Source organism: Elgaria multicarinata, chromosome 1, assembly GCF_023053635.1.
Source record: "Elgaria multicarinata webbii isolate HBS135686 ecotype San Diego chromosome 1, rElgMul1.1.pri, whole genome shotgun sequence".
NCBI classification, from domain to species: domain Eukaryota; kingdom Metazoa; phylum Chordata; class Lepidosauria; order Squamata; family Anguidae; genus Elgaria; species Elgaria multicarinata.
In genome coordinates, this window is record NC_086171.1 from 22,622,973 (window position 1) to 22,640,786 (window position 17,814).

The following is a 17,814-nucleotide window of genomic DNA, read 5'->3' on the forward strand; positions in this document are numbered from 1 at the left end:
GCTTTCTCTGCTGTGACATCCTGGCTGTGGAATGTGCTCTCTAGAGAGGCTCACTTAGCACCTACATTATACACTTTTTGACACCAAGTGAAGACCTTCTTATTTTCCCAATTTTTTAACAGTTTATCATTGTAGTCTTTTAATTTTGCTGTTTTAAATCTGTACTTTAAAGCTGTATAAATCTCTGAGTTGCTGCTCAGTTTTACCCTGATTGTGATTTTATATTGTACTTTTATATTGTGTTTTTATACTGTTGTTTGTTTTATATTTTGATTCATATTTGATGGTTTTAACTTTTGTGAACCGCCCAGAGAGCTCCAGCTATTGGGCAGTATAGAAATGCAATGAATAAATAATCTCAAAAATTTTATTCAGAACTCAAATAGGTTCTACAGTTCACAATTATTTAAAATCTGATTAGTTTTCACTTTTAATGTCTAAGAAATTTAAAGCCCAAACAAAAATGAGGAAATAGACAGTCAGCTTACCAAATAGGTATCCATTCCTTTTTCCAGATTAACTTGCTCAAATAAAGACTGATCAGCATCTGTTTCTAGTGCTTTAACTTTTTTCTTTACCCTCTTGTTTCGTCTCTTTTGAAGCCAATAAGGCAGTACAGCTTCTACACACTGATTAAGGATTTGTGAAGTTATCAGCAAAGTTGCCAAGCTCTTTAAAAAAATGAAGCACAGCAAAACATGTAACAAGCATATCCATTTAAAAAAATATTATACCTGCTTTCAATAACTAGGCATAGGCTACCATCAGCCCCACTGCATTACTTACCTTGTCTGTGATACCAAATCAAAAACTGAAGCTTGCAATTTGAGCTTTTTAAACATTTACATTTTATGTGAGTGCAGAATCCTACTATTCGTTATACATGTTTTAATATACTACAGTGGCAATAATTGTAGTAAATTTAAATGATCATTATTTAAAAGCAGGAATGAACACAAAATTCAAATGTAAAATTCCCATGGAAAGTAGTTTACTAAATAAAGGGCAGATCCAGAAATGCCAGCAAAATCACACTTAAACATCCTTTCAAACAACAAGTTCTAGAGTAACTCAAACTTGTATGAAGAAAGGATACAGTTGTGAAAGGTATAGAGATAAGTCACTGAAATGTGCTGCAAGTGAAGCAAATAAGCACAGTACAATTTCAAACATAAAACAATAATTTCAAGTCACAATACAACAATAGAGAAGGCAGCAGTTGGACTAGACAAAATAGAATAATGCTAACCAGCACACAACTGCTAGAATATTAAATGATATCAAAAGAACTGGGGTGAACAAACATTTTATATAGCTTGTTAATTGTACCGTATCATATATCAAACGTAAGAATACAATAATGGTTTACAAAAGCCAAATATTTTTTTTCCCAATAAACGAGCATAAATAGTTTACAAAACTAAACAAGTAGTTAATAGTAACCGAGCACAAATGGTTTACAAAAACAGAGTGCTGTGAATGGTTTGCAATTACAGGCCTCTTCCACCTGTTTTGCAATGCTTCGTCAAAATATCACAACAACTTCACACTGCTTATGGGTGGGGAAAGAGGAGGATTTGTTGAATTTGTTCTTCAGATTTCAAAAAGACTTTTTAGTCCTCCCAAAAAGGATTGACTTAGATCCCCAGCCAAAAAACACAAATCTTCAGGAGCGGGGAGTTCTTGACCAGCTGGTTAGCATTATTCTTTTTTGACAATAATTTCAAGTGACAGGAATATAGTCTTTCTGTTAAAACAGTCTTAAGCACTTGTCTGAACAGTTCAGCACAAGGACAACCAACCTAGATCAATTCTGGAACGGATTTTCTAATCTGAAAATACTATCTGAATCAGTTTGACGTAAAATAATAAAACCATGGAAAGCACTAAAACTGAAATATATATTTTAGCTAAGTTCATAATGATGCAGAAAATCACAGGTTGTGTAGTTATTACAGCGTTTTAAAACTTATCTCAACATTTTTTAACGAATCTCTTATCACAAAACTCACCTGTCTCAAAAGTTTCATATCAAACATGACAAATGCAATGTAGAATAAAGAGGCAAAGCAGTTTAAAAAGTTGAACTGTAAGAGAAAGAAATAATTTATTTGGGATGAGTAAGGTAAGGTTCACGTGACATAATGAACCCACAGAGGCCTCTTCCCCCAACCTGCGCTGCCACCATGTGGCGATTCATCTATATTGGTCACTCAGGAGAAAAGAAAAGCTCTGATGAGCTGGATCATGGGTGCTCCCAGTCTGGCTCCTAATACAAACCATCAGAAGGCACTGAGCAGTTATTTATATATTTATTTTTATTTATTATTTATTTGTTACATTTATATCCCACCTTTTTTCCTTCAAGGAACCCAAGGCAGCATATATAATCCTCCTCCTCTCCATTTTATCCTCAGAGCAACAACCCTGTGAGGTAGGTTGGACTGAGAGGCTGTGACTGGCCCAAAGTCACCCAGTGAGCTTCCATGGCTGACTGGGGGCTAGAACCCTGATCTCCCAATTCCCAGTCCAATACTCTAGCCACTACACCACACTGGCTTATTGTCTCTTTTTTTACTTAAAAGAAGGAAGAAACCATTGGAAAGCATGGTTGGGCTACAAATTGAAGACGTCATCATCTAGACCCCATGTAAAATTCTGTGAATGAAGCAGTACAGTAAAGCCTCATCTGGAAACACGCCTGGTTCTCAGGCCTTATGCTGCTAATCCTGACTAATCCAGTTAAATGGGTAGAATCCACATTATTGTTTAAAATGTAAATATTTCACAAAGCATAGCCCCAAAATGGAAGGTTTTAGAGCTTATATTTTAACGGGGCATATTAAAGATAACCAAATGGAAAGTGCAAAGCACTTCTGCAATCCTGGCTGCAGTTTCCATGCTACATTACATACTGCTCTGGAGGGTCCTCCGACTTTCCAGAGCAGCTTTTGGTGGTGAGTTGAGTGGGTAGAAAGGGCTCCAACCTAGGGAAAAGATGGCAAATCCATCATGTGCACACACAGAAGTCCTTGCAATCCAAACCAAACAACATTCTGGGCCTTGTACAAAGATATTCCACAACTTAATAATCCAAATGTTTTCAACTAATTTTAATTTTCTTTTTTTAATCTTCTTTCTTTTTACTGTTTTATTCCTATGTGCACCACTCCGGAATCTATTTTAGATATGGAGCGGTGTATAAACATGATTAATAACAGCAGCAGCAACAACAACACCTACCACTAAGACTTTCAGGACTAAGTGATTTTGATATGAAGACTCCAGTCTATGGTTTTCTGAAATTCAACAAAAAGTCCCAGTTAATAAAAAATACATGAGCATGAGACACAGTAAACACCACTTATACTGTGTAAGACATTGTCTTTCTACAAATATAAAATATAATATATGTAAGCCATAATCTGTGGAAAGCAAGGAAATATGTAATATCTATCTTAAAACAAAAGCCATATTTAAGTAAATCATTTGCATGGTTACATTGAGGCCACAGTCCTGCATATACAACATAACAATAGAACTAAATGAATATTAAATTGTAATACTTATGTTTTTATAAGACTCACTGAAGTCAAGGAGATTTACAATCTTTCTTCAATAGTATCTTTTATAGCCAAGATTATTTTTACCTGCTGAACTCCTTCCAAACTCAATTAAGGTGCAATCCTATGTATGTCTGGACAGAAAAATGTTCTACAACTTCCAGCATTCTCCAGCCAACTATGCTGGCTGGGGAATGCTGTGTGCTTTGGACATTTTTCTGTCTAAACATGCATAGGATTGCACCCTTAGCCTGTGAAAAGTAAGAAGTGGTCATTGTTAAGAGCTATGTAAACCAAGGGTCCTCAACATTTTTGGAGCCGTGAGCACATTAGGTAATTTGAGGCCATGCTGTGGGCACCACCACAAAATGCCTAATCAGTGGATCGTCACTTTGGTGTTTACCTGTCGCATCTATGGATCTTAAGCTGCATTTTATTCAGCAAAAATGTTTGTTTTGTGTCTCTTGGACAATGCAAAGTCTCTTTAATAAGGGATTGGCTAATGGCTTGTGGTGCAATTCAGCTAATGTTTCTTTTAAGCAGATGTTCTGGTAATGCTTCTTTTGGTGAAGAGGTTATTACACAAATTAATGTTGTACTGAAATAACCTTTAATATTCACTGATGTACCCGCCCTGCTTTTTAAAATTATTTTTCTGCTTCATGGAAATTAACAAATAGTCAGCGTAAATGGTTTCTCTGGGCCCTTTTGACACCTAAAAGACTGATATTACAACAATGGAAGGATAAACACTCTCCTCCTATAAATGGGTGGCATACAACTATCACCTTCAAATAAATACTTATTTGAATATTTGGTCCATGCTTGTTGAACCCCATGTATAATTGCTAGAAAGTTGTACACATTTCATACAAATCCATGTATGTATATTAAAAAGGAGAAACATTTTTTTACTAGCGTTGTCAATAATTGTTTTTCTTGCTGCCATCAACACACATTAAAATACAGTGAAAATAATTGTAATGTTCACAGACTGCCTTGAACGGTTTTCTGTATTTTTTATTAATTTGGATTTGCTCTATTACTGTGCTTCCTGTCCTGGACCAAAAAAGATTCAACTCCCATTAAGCTTATTTATTCAATTTATGCTAAAGTTTACACTTAATCTTGAGGAACATTTAAGCAAAACATAAAACACCTTACATTCAACATTAACATCTGTTCATTACTGAGGCTGTCGACTGATAAAAGATTTCTAGCTGATTTATCATCAGGCTTTTAATCAATACAATATATCACAAGGCCTTAATTTAGGTTTGTTTCTAAAAATATTGAAGGCAGAGCATTCCGCCCTCCCCACCAAGGATAAAACAATTTACGATTTAAGGAAAATGCGTCCTTCTAAAAACAGTACCCACTGTTTTCAGAAGGACACATTTTAAAAGGCTCCCCCACCCCCATATTCTTGTTTGTCCATTTGAAAACTTTGCCCATTTTAGTAAATCAGCAGAATCATTTCAGAAATTTATTTATTTATTTATTACATTTTTATACCGCCCAATAGCCGAAGCTCTCTGGGCGGTTCACAAAAATTAAAACCACAATTGCTCACCTAGGGCGGAATCCAATGTTGTCCACCTGTGAGCAGCCAGCCCACCAAGTCCATTGCACAAGTAGTGCCCACTGTTTGTGCAACAGGGATTTAACGCTTCTGGGAGCAAGCCAACCCACAATCCATTTAAGTGAGCTCCGCTGACCTGTCCCATTCCAGAAATGAGCGCTTCTGATCATTTTAGATCTTGCCCTTGGAAGCACTAAATCTCTGTCACACAAGGTGTTCAAACCAAATGCAAACCTTAAAAAATGTATGTATGAAGAAAAGGGTTCAATCCTCACTAACTTGTAGAGACACACTTATTTGCACAACAGTGTTATGTAGCTGCCTCTTAGGGAACCATTCAACTTATTCTTTTCTTCTTGAGAAGAAACTTCTTTGTTTTCCTAATTATATAAAATTTGGACTTCTTTTTAAAGGAGACTTCTTACTTTTACTTTCTAATTTTTTCTCCTTGGCCTCCTTTCAAATGCCTCAATATACTACTTTACAAAATATTTATTCAAGTTGATGGAACTGATTTCCCTCATTTCCTGAGATTTAGGAACTCATATTGGTTTTATGTTACTGGAATTCAGTGTAGTGATGTGGAACAGTCAACATGACTGGACAAAAAAAAAAAGCATCTCCAAAAAACCAGACATTCTATAGATACGTATCTTAGTTGGCACAAAAAATAAAATTGTACTACACTGTTTTTAGTGTAAGAAGTTTTTGGACCAACTCTCAAACATCAGTTTGAAACAACAGATATCAAGCAGTAAGCTTCCTTCACATTAATTGGTATTCTAGCTCACACAATAAAGAGACTCTGTTCTTGGCAGTAGATTTTAGACAGCCAACCTATCACATGATGGCTGAAAACATCACATCTTCAAACATGATTCAGCACAACAGTAAAGGGGGGAAACGATAAACAAAATGGCAGAGAGAAATCTTACCCCATGATGTTAAGAACTCTGCTGCATATCTATAGATGCGGTTTAGAACTTCAATCACAACAGCGTAAATTATGCTGGTCACATATAATATCAAGCTGCTTAATTCGGATTGGTTTTCTTCATGATATAAATGCGCCTGGTATTCCAAGTCAAAGTAAATCATCATGACGTAAAGCGAGAGGTAGAGGCAAAGGCACACAAATGGTAACGAAACTAAATAAATTCGTAACTGTCTTTTAAAGCTAGAGTATACTGGCTCCTCTCTCCCAGTCACAGGATTGATACCCAAAACCCCATGAAACCCTGGTCTCGGTTCCTCAAACTGTCGCTTCATCAATAGCGTCCCCCACCTGTAGGCCATAACAGCACAACACCGCTTCCAGAGTTCAAGGATAACAGTAGACCAAAGCAGATTGAATCCTGCAAACAGGACATACTTGTCATAATCTTCCCAATCAAATATATAATAAGGAATCCCAATAATAGCCATTGGGATCAAAGCAAATGTGATATACTCCAAAAATGCAAAATAGAAAGCAAGAGTTTCACCAAAATAGCAGCGAATTTCATCTGTGGAAAGAAAACAGATCAAATGTAAGCATCATATTCAGAAAATCTGCCAGTCTTATGTTAGTTATTGAGTGATTTTAAAATATTAAAATTAAATTCTGTAGTATCATGTGCTTTATACACTGCATAAAATACTTCATAATTCTTACCATTCACGCCCTCCTAAGATCAGAACCTAAGAACTGAAAATACTGCTTTGCAAGCGCAGCAAGAAGTGGCTTATTTCATGGATCTGGCCTCACTGTGCGTTTCCCCCCACACTATTACAAACTACTGAAAGGGATGCTTTGCCTCGGCTGATCCATGTGGCAAGTCACTGCGCGATAATGAATTATTACAAATAACAGTTGCCAGACAGAGACAATTTCGAGCAGCCTTCCAACGCTCAGTATTTTTGTAACGCATACACAAATCACTTAGGCCAGATCTACACCAAGCAGGATATTCCACTATGAAACGGTATATAAAATGCAGGAGCCACAACAAGCCGGATATAGTGGTATGAAAGCGGTATATGCTATGTGTCAATGGGCCCCAACAGTTGTCAGTGCACTTCAATACCTCTATAAAGCAGTAGTGTGGCTCCTGCCTCTTATATACCACTTTCATAGTGCAATATCCTGCTTGGTGTAGATGAGCCCTTAGTTTGCAAATGTGAAGTGCCCATTTTATATTAGCTCATATTCAGAATGAGAGTAATCCTCATCTTTATTTTCTTAAACTGTACTGGCAGTCTCTCTAGGGCCACCTCACAATGCCTTGCTTTAAGAAAGGACCCCTCAAAGTACAGCATTCAGGCATGGGTGACCTTTCCAGAGAGGCCACCCATCCAATTTCTCATTCTGGGGGAGCTGGAGGTGTGAGGGGTGGCAATAAGGGGGTGCAGGCAGCGAGGGAAGCAGCAGAGCGCAGCCTCCTGCCCTAGGCAACAGGACATTTTACACTGTCACTGGGGTCCTCTCAAGGTATTTGTTGGGAAAGCAACCTTACTTGCTTTTCAGTTATGGGCTGAAGACTGCAGTATGCCACATTTCTTATCAAAGGTTGATCTAAATAACTTTATGGTTCATGACCCACAAGTCCCCGATAAAGTTATGCAATCCAAACCATAATGAGTCAACAATGTGCTTCCTTGTTCCTTTCCTTGTGACAGAAATACTAACTTACCTAAAGGCTGGTAGCTAAATTTCAATTGTCCATACCAGGAGTGTCCAAGTTTTTTTAATTCATCTGTGTCATGAAGTGGAAAAAATTGAATTAGAATACCATTGGTTATTAGCCTTCGCACTGAAAGAAAGAAGGAAAGAAAGAAAGATTAATTTTTTAGTTTATTATCACAGTAAACATATACACATCAGACCAAATGATTATTTCAACAAAATTAAAAACTCGTATTGACAAGTGATCTCGACCTCATATTCCCACATTCAAGCCTAAATAGGTTAAAGGAAATTAATGTAGACTTCTTTCCATGTGACATTTTGCATACATGAAATACTTTTTGAAATTGTCTTGCAAGAACATACACACAGAAGTTCACATAATTTTTCCAAGACAGATCCATGAGGTTCCTATAAAATCATGTTCACAGATCTAGCTCTAGAAACATTACATGGATAATGGAAATTGGGACATATTTTTTTTTACATGTATGCAATCCTTTGAGTGCCAAGTATTATATCAGAATAAGTCTTAAACTGCTGTAATTCCACAGGTCCAGAATAAGGCATGGGCTATTCTTATTCTAGGAATACGCATTCTAGGATCAAATCCAAAATGTAACACATTAATTTCCACACAGTATCCTGATGAAAGTTGCATGAATCACAACTGAACTCTGCAAGCATTAGAATTCCTATGAGAAATGTTCATACCATTTTAAATTTCTCACAGAATGCAGTTCTGTTCAAGAACTGGATGAAGTATCAGTAAGCAATTGTATCCTATTTACTTGGAGTACTGATTGAAAAGTAAAGCGTCACAGTTTTAATACTTCATCAAAAAGGTGCAAAAAATAATTATAGGTGCCAACACTGCCAGGTATGTGTGGAGAAATTATTTGAATGTTGTCATGCATCTGACTCTTTCAATTTCAAATTGCCAAGCTAAACCTCCATTTTTCAAATTGTCAAACAACCCCAAATCAGATCAACACAGAGACCAGACTCGCCGGGGCAAAAGCCATCATGGCTTCTTCCCCCAACCCTGCATGTGCTATCATGAGTAAGTATGCAAACTGCAGTTCCACATGCATCATGCACAGGGAAGAAGCCTCAATGGCTTCTTTTGCTCCCATGATCATCTAAACACAGCCAGAGGTTGGTTGAATGCACTGATGGTAACACTCATTGGAAGTTACTTAACAAAACCATATCATATGATGACATACTGGAGTGTTTTGTTTTCAGGAAAACACAGAATATGATGTTCCACTAATACATGCAATAGCTTCCCCCCCCCCCACACACACACACACTGCTGTTGTACATAATGTTATTTTCTTACTGCTAGTATGGGTGCCAGCACAGTCACAAATGTCATCTGTGTAAATCCAGAGTTGGGGAACAGGTGCCCACTAATTCCTCAGCTATAGAAGATTCCTGATCAAGGCTCTGCACACTCACTGAACCCATATGTGTGATGCACAGAGACCATGAAGAAGAATCCCAGGTCACCCAATGAAGTTGAATGGTGGGAGATTCAGGACTGTGAACTATGGAATTTGCTGCCACTAAATGTGATAGCTACCAACCTGGACAGATTTAATTTTTTTTTATTTTTTTATTTAATTACATTTATATACCGCCCCACAGCCGAAGCTCTCTGGGCGGTTCACAACAAAGGGGGATTAGATAAATTTATGGAGGATAAATCTATCAATGGCTATTAGTCTTGAGGGCCCTATATTACCTCCAGTATCAGAGGTAACGTGCCTCTAAATATCAGTTGCTGAAGAACATTGCTCTCATGTTCTGCTTGTGGGCTTCCCTTAGATATCTGGTTGGCTACTGTGGAAAACTGTGGAGTTTGGTCTGAGCAATTCAGAAGCTGCTGCTAGGCATGTTTGCACTAGGTGGCTCCACTAAGGAATAATAGTAATTAACTATATAAAATTCACACAAGCAAAAACGGTGGGAAACAAAACTTGCCAACTTGCAAAATCTAAATATTCTCTTGAAATAGAAACAAAACAAAAAACATTATGCTTTCACATACATGGGGGGGGGGGGGTTGTTTGTTTTTAAATATCAGAGCTTATGTAAGTAAAAGCTGAAAAGACCACTTACTAATTGACTTTCCAGGATAAAGTTTTGCCTGAGGATAGCCAGGGATCATTTTTTCATCTTTGGCTCTCAGGTTTTCAAGTTCATGTTTGATGATGTACTGGCATTCTGCCATTGTAAGAAAAGCATGATTGTCCTCTAAATCAGAAAGAAATGGCAAGTTGAATATTGCTATCTTATCCCGAAAAATTTGAAGTCAAAGCTGTTTGATTTTGGTGGTCCAGTAGGTCAACCTTGAAAGTGGCTCCTTAAAGAAGAACCTAACCAAGATACTAACAGTGCAATCCTATAAATGTCTACTCAGAAGTAAGTCCCACTGAGTTCAGTTGAACTTATTCTCAGGTAAGTATGTATAGGATTGCAGCCCAAGAAGCCTCCACCTCCTAAAATGGCTAACTATTAGTAAATATCCACATGTATTTATTTTTTATTTGTACACTGCCTTTCTACCAAGAAAAATGATACTCAAAGTGGCTTACAATTGTAAACCATTAAAAAGCACGGATAGCTACCGATTGTTTTAAAATTACCTGTTTTAACATTCTACATGTAATACTGAATAATTTTTATAATCATCACAGAAAGTTCAAGCCTAACAACTTCCAGATAATGCAAGAAGAGTATAACATTAAAGTAGAATCACATTCCAAAGTTCAGGACCGCATACATTAACAGAAGAGAAAAGTTAAGTGTTCCGAACAAAAGTTATAGAAGACTTTTCTATCCACTTAAAATGGCTTTTACCACCTAAACAGCAGAAAGTATCGTATTATTTCACAAAAATCTTAAAAACAGATTTACCTGCAAAATTTTTGAAGGTTTTTCTAGTGGTATACGTAAAGGCTCTCATTGTATTATCATTACATTCTTTCACCAATCCCACAGATTCAGCTCCTAGAAGCAGCCTCAAATGAGATGCGCCAACAAGATATATGTTCTTGTTTCCTTCTACTTCTTTATCATGCTCCACCAATGGTTTAACCAAAAGCTGGGCTCCTTCAAAATAGGGCAAGAAATTAAACTGAGCATAATTTTAAAACCAGTTAGGTACATAGTGAATTTGACTCATACATTGTATTGGGATACTATTTAATTGAATGATGTACAAGTCCTTCTAAACTATTTACCAGTTTATGGAAGTTAGTATATGGTCAGAGCAAATGGATTTTCAGAGCCCTTTTGACAGCCAAAAGAATAATATTGCAACATTGGAAGGATAAATGTTCACCTCTTATAATGCAATGGATTAAGGACCTAACAACGCTATCAACATTTGAATGGGCGGTAAAGAGGTGCCACTTGCAAATGGATAAATAATGGATATTTGGTCTGTTTTTCTTGAAGCTTACACATAATCTCCTAGAGTTTTAGTTGTTGTTGTTGTTTGGTAGAATGCTGTATTTAATAGAACATTGGTATTTCTATGTATGTAATTTCTTTTCCATTTTTGTTTCTTTCTTCACGTTTTGTTTTGTTTTGTTAAAATCACAATAAAAAGATTAATAGGGGGGAACTATGAGTACTCACCTCCATTTTTCTTCTTCTCTACAATTTTTTGTGTCAGCCATTCCTTAGTTTCATCTTTGGTGTCTTTTGCAAGCTCAACCACTACTAAAGGCCTGAAATTAGCCTCAAATGTGTCATATGCAGACCAGCTTATCTTCATTTTTTTAGGCAACTGGAAGAGGGGGGGGGGGGAGTAAAATTGTGGATTGTGAAAGAGAGAAATGTCCAAAGATATATGCTTCAAAACAACCACTGGGTACCTCTTTCAGAACTATTTCACCTTCAACCTGAAAAAGATCTTTTCCAGTACTTCAACATATTTTCAGTTAGGCTACAAATTACAGGATACAGTACTTTCAGTTGGGCTACAAATAAACAAAGAACAGTTTAAAGAATGCATTCTTTAAAAAAGTATATACTAATCTTTTTAGCAAATATAGCATGTTTGATCAAATCAAACATTAAACAAAAATGTTACTCACTTTGTTATCTAGTTAATTGCATGTTTTTCTCTCTAGTTCTCATTTATTGAAATTAAAAACTACAGTTTCCCAAGCTCTACAGGACAATTTTAAGCAATCTACTCCAAGGTACATCCCACCAAGCTCAATGGGACATTGCATTATTGCACAAAATTGTAGCCAGGCAGAACAATTTTATTATATTTTTCAGCAGGTCCCACTTTGTTCAACATGGGTTTATGACCAGTAAAGTGTGCATGGGATTGCACTGTTAGCTATAAAATTAACATATTTATCATAATCCCCAAAAAAGACATCAACATATTTGCACATAGCAAATCTTTTTAGTTTTTCAGTTTAGTCTTTGGCCAAGACAACTTTGCTGTTCCAGCAGTTGATACTCTCCACTCTAAGTGTTTATGGTTAGGCCATAAGTGAATAACTTGTCCTTCCTGCCTCAGTTAATACGTATAATGAAGATAGGTACTGACAATTATTTAACATATCGTATGTAAACAGCTGTTTATAAATAAATGCCTTTCACACTGATGCGATACAAACAGTAATAACAACATCCAGTGCAAGTTCTCTTCAAATCAGATTGTAAATGCAGGCATAAGGAATACAATAACAATGTTCTCTGATATGAAAGAAACTTATCTCTACATTTGTTCCCTCAAGACCAAGAGAGGGTGACTCTGGACACCTTTTCTCATGATGCAGCAACACTGACAGTGCAAAGGAATATAAATTTGTAAGAGAAGCAGACATCAAAATAAATACTGTAAAAATTAATCCAGACAAAGATTGCCAGCCTATTCATTTACCTGGGAGAAAGTCCACTGAACTCAATGGTGCTTTCTTCTGAAAAGACGTGTATACAATTGCACTATGAATTATTTAGGAAGATAGCATCGCATTTCCAGTTTTATAGCACTGCTTAATAGTTTTAATAACATCCTCAAACTCTCACAGGCAATGCAAAAAGAACCATGGTTCCTGTTTTCCAAGTTTGGGAAAGCAACCTCAGATAACCACATAAAGGACAAAAAGAATATTTTTTTCTGGTCGGCAGAACAAGAACAGGATCTGCTCTATCCTGTGGCCTCTCTAGCTCCAGCAGGGCGAGGCTGGCAGGGCAACTACTCTAGATGGGCTGAGTCCCAACTAGATGCCCATTAAAAAAAGAGGATAGAGAAATGGAAACAACCTTCATCGCTCCTCCTGTCCTGTTGGTGACAGCCCAGCAGGGCACAGGATACTCGGAAGCCTCTTAGATCGGAGAGTCTAGCGGGTGGCAATTTCATAGGTTTGCACCCTTATTATAATTTGCTCTATAGAGAAAAGGGCCTTAGGATACTATCCCAGCTACCACACATTTCACATTTATCACTCATTTCATGAATACAATAGAGAAGAAATCATATGACTGTAAGATTGAGAGCCACTTTTGAAATGATCTGCTGGATTTGATGGACCCTTGGTCTGATCCAGCATGGCTCTTCTTATGTTCATATGTACTAATACTTCCCATCACAAATGATACCGTGTGACCTAAAATGAAAACTCATGCCATACAATCTCAACCCACTCCTTTAATGCCAAAATGTCTTAGTTGGATTTACATGTTGATACAAGTCTAATACCTTCAAGTTCAGAAAAGCAATTTCAGATGACTGTTAACATTTTCCTCAACAGTGACTTGCAGGAGCATTCCTTTGCATGACAAAACAACTTTGAATGAGGCTCTAGCACTACAGCTGGATTCAGATAAAACAACCAACTGGTAGCACCACCACAGACCTATTTACCTGCTGTGATAGTGACATTGCAGTTAACCACTCTAGGTTCAAACCACAACTAAAAAAAAGTGGTGCGGTGATTACAGTCTTACCACCGGTCTTCAATGCATTTCTACAAATGCTCATGTGAAATAAATATTAATGGACCTATGAAGCCACATTCTACCAAGCCAGGCTAGTGGTCCATATGGTCCATTACTGAGTTGGTTCCAGTGATAGTCTAATTTCAGTTCCATTCATTTTAATGGGTCTACTCTAAGTAGGACTAACATTGGATGCAACACATTCACCAAGTTTGCATGACACAAGGGTGGTTAATAAACCACAATGGCTTATTAACCACCTCCATGCATGCTGGTCACATGTCAGCTCACTTTTCTAATTACCTGGGCCGGGGGTGAGTTGCTGTGACAAACGAACCTGGTAAGGGAGTCCTGCTATCCAAGACCCTTCAAGCTGGAGAAGCCATGGATTGTGCCTAAGATTTTCTATATGAAAACTATGTGCTCTACCTCTGTATTATGGCAACTAATGGCAATAAATAATGTATTCTACTGAGTTTAATTTTGTGATTACTGATATCACTCTGCATCATTTTTCAGTGTAAGTTGTTCTATTGGGTTTTTCCAGCATTATTATTATTATTATTATTATTATTATCATCGTATTTCGATTGTAAGACAACATCGATTGTAAGATGCACACTAATTTCAGAAAAAAAGCTTTGATTCTATGAAATGCACCCGCAATTCTAAGATGCACCCCGTTTTTAGAGATGTTTATATGGGGGGAAAGTGTGTCTTAGAATCGAAGAAATACGGTACTATTTGAGGGAAAGTGTATTAAAAGATAATAATAAACCACTAAAACTCTGCTTCTAAAATTATGTACTGAAAAGATATACTTAGGAAAGGCTCAAAGTATGGCGTAATCTAAGTTAGGATATCAGGCCTCAAAACTAGACCCTATGATTATACAAGAGGGCCTCTGAACATGTACAGAGTACCCTTTTCTTACCAATGAACCACCACAATTCTACAACTGGAGAACAGGGATTCCAGGGAGATCTGAGCCCCAGCACCGCTTTTATATTTAAAAGATTACTACATCTGATCTAACAGTATCTTTCATAGATAGAATTGGAGCACCGATTAGAAAGAACAGCTTTCTAGTGATGCAATACATCACTAAGGGCTCAAAACTATAAAGTTTTTATAATTATTTAATGTTGTGTTGCGACAAGGCAGACCAAAATTTTCATTTCCAAGGTAAAAATACTGTGGACTAAAGATTACTTTCCCCACAGAGAAAACATTTCTATATTAAGAGGTGGGAGGAGACAGAGAAATAAACCTGTAACATCTTATTTTCACACATTGGTACATGAAATGAGAACCTACAGCTGGCACAACTTCCCTGTGTGTACACCGCCATGTGCCTACAATTCTGGCAGGTATGCTTCATACCTTTTCATACTTGGCAGTACTTTCTGTGCAGGAAAAGCTCCAGGCAGCTCTCAGAGCCATTTGAGGCAGTAGCTGCAAAGCTGGATTTCCATGTGCACCTCTATGCCATGCACATGTTCGAAAACACATTTTTAAAGTTGCATGCACACTTTGCACTTTTAGATGTTTAACTAAATGCAATGAAGTGCCCAGGAAGAAAGTATCTTTGATACTATAACGGGCATCTGTCAATTCAACTAGACTCAGCCTGCTCTATAAATCCCAATCCTATACCCAATTACTGCAGAGGCCACCAGTGAGGGAGGAAGCAGCAGCCAGGCACCTCTCCACCGTGCCTGGGTCCAGCTCCAGCTGAGAGCCCCCTCCCTCCTGCTGTCAACTGACACTGCAGAGGCCACCAGTGAGGGAGGAAGCAGCAGCCAGGCACTTCTCCACCGTGCCTGGGTCCAGCTCCAGCTGAGAGCCCCCTCCCTCCTGCTACCAACTGTCTCTGCAGAGGCCACCAGTGAGGGAGGAAGCAGCAGCCAGGCACTTCTCCACCGTGCCTGGGTCCAGCTCCAGCTGAGAGCCCCCTCCCTCCTGCTGTCAACTGTCTCTGCAGAGGCCACCAGTGAGGGAGGAAGCAGCAGCCAGGCACCTCTCCACCATGCCTGGGTCCAGCTCCAGCTGAGAGCCCCCTCCCTCCTGCTACCAACTGTAACTGCAGAGGCCACCAGAGAGGGAGGAAGCAGCAGCCAGGCACCTCTCCACCGTGCCTGGGTCCAGCTCCAGCTGAGAGCCCCCTCCCTCCTGCTACCAACTGTCTCTGCAGAGGCCACCAGTGAGGGAGGAAGCAGCAGCCAGGCACTTCTCCACCGTGCCTGGGTCCAGCTCCAGCTGAGAGCCCCCTCCCTCCTGCTGTCAACTGTCTCTGCAGAGGCCACCAGTGAGGGAGGAAGCAGCAGCCAGGCACCTCTCCACCATGCCTGGGTCCAGCTCCAGCTGAGAGCCCCCTCCCTCCTGCTACCAACTGTAACTGCAGAGGCCACCAGAGAGGGAGGAAGCAGCAGCCAGGCACCTCTCCACCGTGCCTGGGTCCAGCTCCAGCTGAGAGCCCCCTCCCTCCTGCTACCAACTGTCTCTGCAGAGGCCACCAGTGAGGGAGGAAGCAGCAGCCAGGCACTTCTCCACCGTGCCTGGGTCCAGCTCCAGCTGAGAGCCCCCTCCCTCCTGCTGTCAACTGTCTCTGCAGAGGCCACCAGTGAGGGAGGAAGCAGCAGCCAGGCACCTCTCCACCATGCCTGGGTCCAGCTCCAGCTGAGAGCCCCCTCCCTCCTGCTACCAACTGTCTCTGGAGAGGCCACCAGTGAGGGAGGAAGCAGCAGCCAGGCACCTCTCCACCGTGCCTGGGTCCAGCTCCAGCTGAGAGCCCCCTCCCTCCTGCTGTCACCTGTAACTGCTGAACTTTCCAACTAAGATTGTAGTGCCTGAGTTTGCTTTCCTTTTCCCCCTCCTCCTCCTCCCTCCCAATCCCCTTTCCTTTTGTGTCATGTCTTTTAGATTGTAAGCCTGTGGGCAGGGACTGTCAAGAAATACTTTTGTAAGCCGCCATGAGAGCCTTTTTTGGCTGAATGGCGGCATAAAAATCCTTAAATAAATAAATAAATAAATAAATGAGAGTAAGTCCTATTGAACTCAACGGGGCTTATTTCTGAGGAGGCGTGTACAGGGGTTGCGCTGTCCATGTCCTTGCCATCCCACCCACCCTTAAACTCTTTCGAAGGACCAAAGCTCTGGGAAGGGAAACGACGAGCCCTGAAAGGCAGGCAGGCAGGCAGGCGCGGGCGCCCCACTTCTCTTCTCCTTCCCGCACTCAAACACGAAGATTGTCCTCTGGCGAGCAGGCGCGGCGCCCCACCCAGACTGCGATTCTTGACAGGGAAAGTAAGAAGAGGGTGGAAGCGGGGAGAAGGGCTTTGCGAGCCGCCCAAAGCCACAGCTAAGCAAGGATACCGACGGGGGAGGAAATTGGAAGGCCCCAAGGGGCCCCAAGACACGAGGTTTGTAGAATAAGCAACCGCCTGAACGAGAGCGGGGGTATTAATATCAGCTGCCGCCTCCATTGACTCCACTACGCTGCCCCTTCCCTTCCTCTTCTCAAGGGACCCCGGCTTGGGGAAAGAAGGGAGACGGAATAAAAGACTCCTACTCAATATACAGGGGGAGAGGAGGGGAGGGGGCTTCCTTCCCTCCTTTTAGCCCGGCCTCCGCCGCCCTCATACATTCACTCACCCTTTTGCCTCTCTTCTCCACGTCCGCGGGAGGGAGGAGAGACAACAGTAAAAGTTAGACAGACTGTGGCAGCCGCCAACGGGCAGAGCCACTCGGCCTATGAGGCGGGGCCTGCGCGCGACAGGAGGGGGCGGGGATTTCACTCGCCCCGCCTACTAACGGTGCGGCTCCTCCAAAGATTACCTCAGATGTCGGTTTCGCCTTCTTTTTCCGCCCGGTATAAGTGCATGGCTATTGCACGTTGATAGGGGCCCACGGATGTTAACGGCAGCTGTGAAGTAATGGAAGCTATCGGCTGAGCTATTCAGAGGCCCACACTATTTGGTATCATGTAAGATTCGCGTCAGGGCCCATGAGAGGGGGGCTGCAGGGGG

General features: G+C 40.1%; 1 protein-coding gene across 3 annotated transcripts in view; it reads right to left on the bottom strand.

Annotated features, from left to right (window-relative positions):
- The window catches only part of ANO10 (anoctamin 10), an 82,877-nt gene extending 65,426 nt beyond the window's left edge, over positions 1 to 17,451 (bottom strand). For all 3 annotated transcript variants that reach the window (XM_063124644.1, XM_063124654.1, XM_063124636.1), the window contains exons 1-9: positions 17,441 to 17,451; positions 11,462 to 11,612; positions 10,736 to 10,930; positions 9,938 to 10,072; positions 7,818 to 7,937; positions 6,081 to 6,650; positions 3,244 to 3,299; positions 2,013 to 2,087; positions 489 to 671 (exon numbers count right to left, since the gene is read on the bottom strand). In XM_063124644.1, the coding sequence (XP_062980714.1) occupies positions 489 to 671; positions 2,013 to 2,087; positions 3,244 to 3,299; positions 6,081 to 6,650; positions 7,818 to 7,937; positions 9,938 to 10,072; positions 10,736 to 10,930; positions 11,462 to 11,600 (1,473 nt within the window). In that variant the 5' untranslated portion in view covers positions 11,601 to 11,612; positions 17,441 to 17,451. The remainder of the gene's footprint in view (positions 1 to 488; positions 672 to 2,012; positions 2,088 to 3,243; positions 3,300 to 6,080; positions 6,651 to 7,817; positions 7,938 to 9,937; positions 10,073 to 10,735; positions 10,931 to 11,461; positions 11,613 to 17,440) is intronic.
- Positions 17,452 to 17,814: the final 363 nt, after the last annotated feature.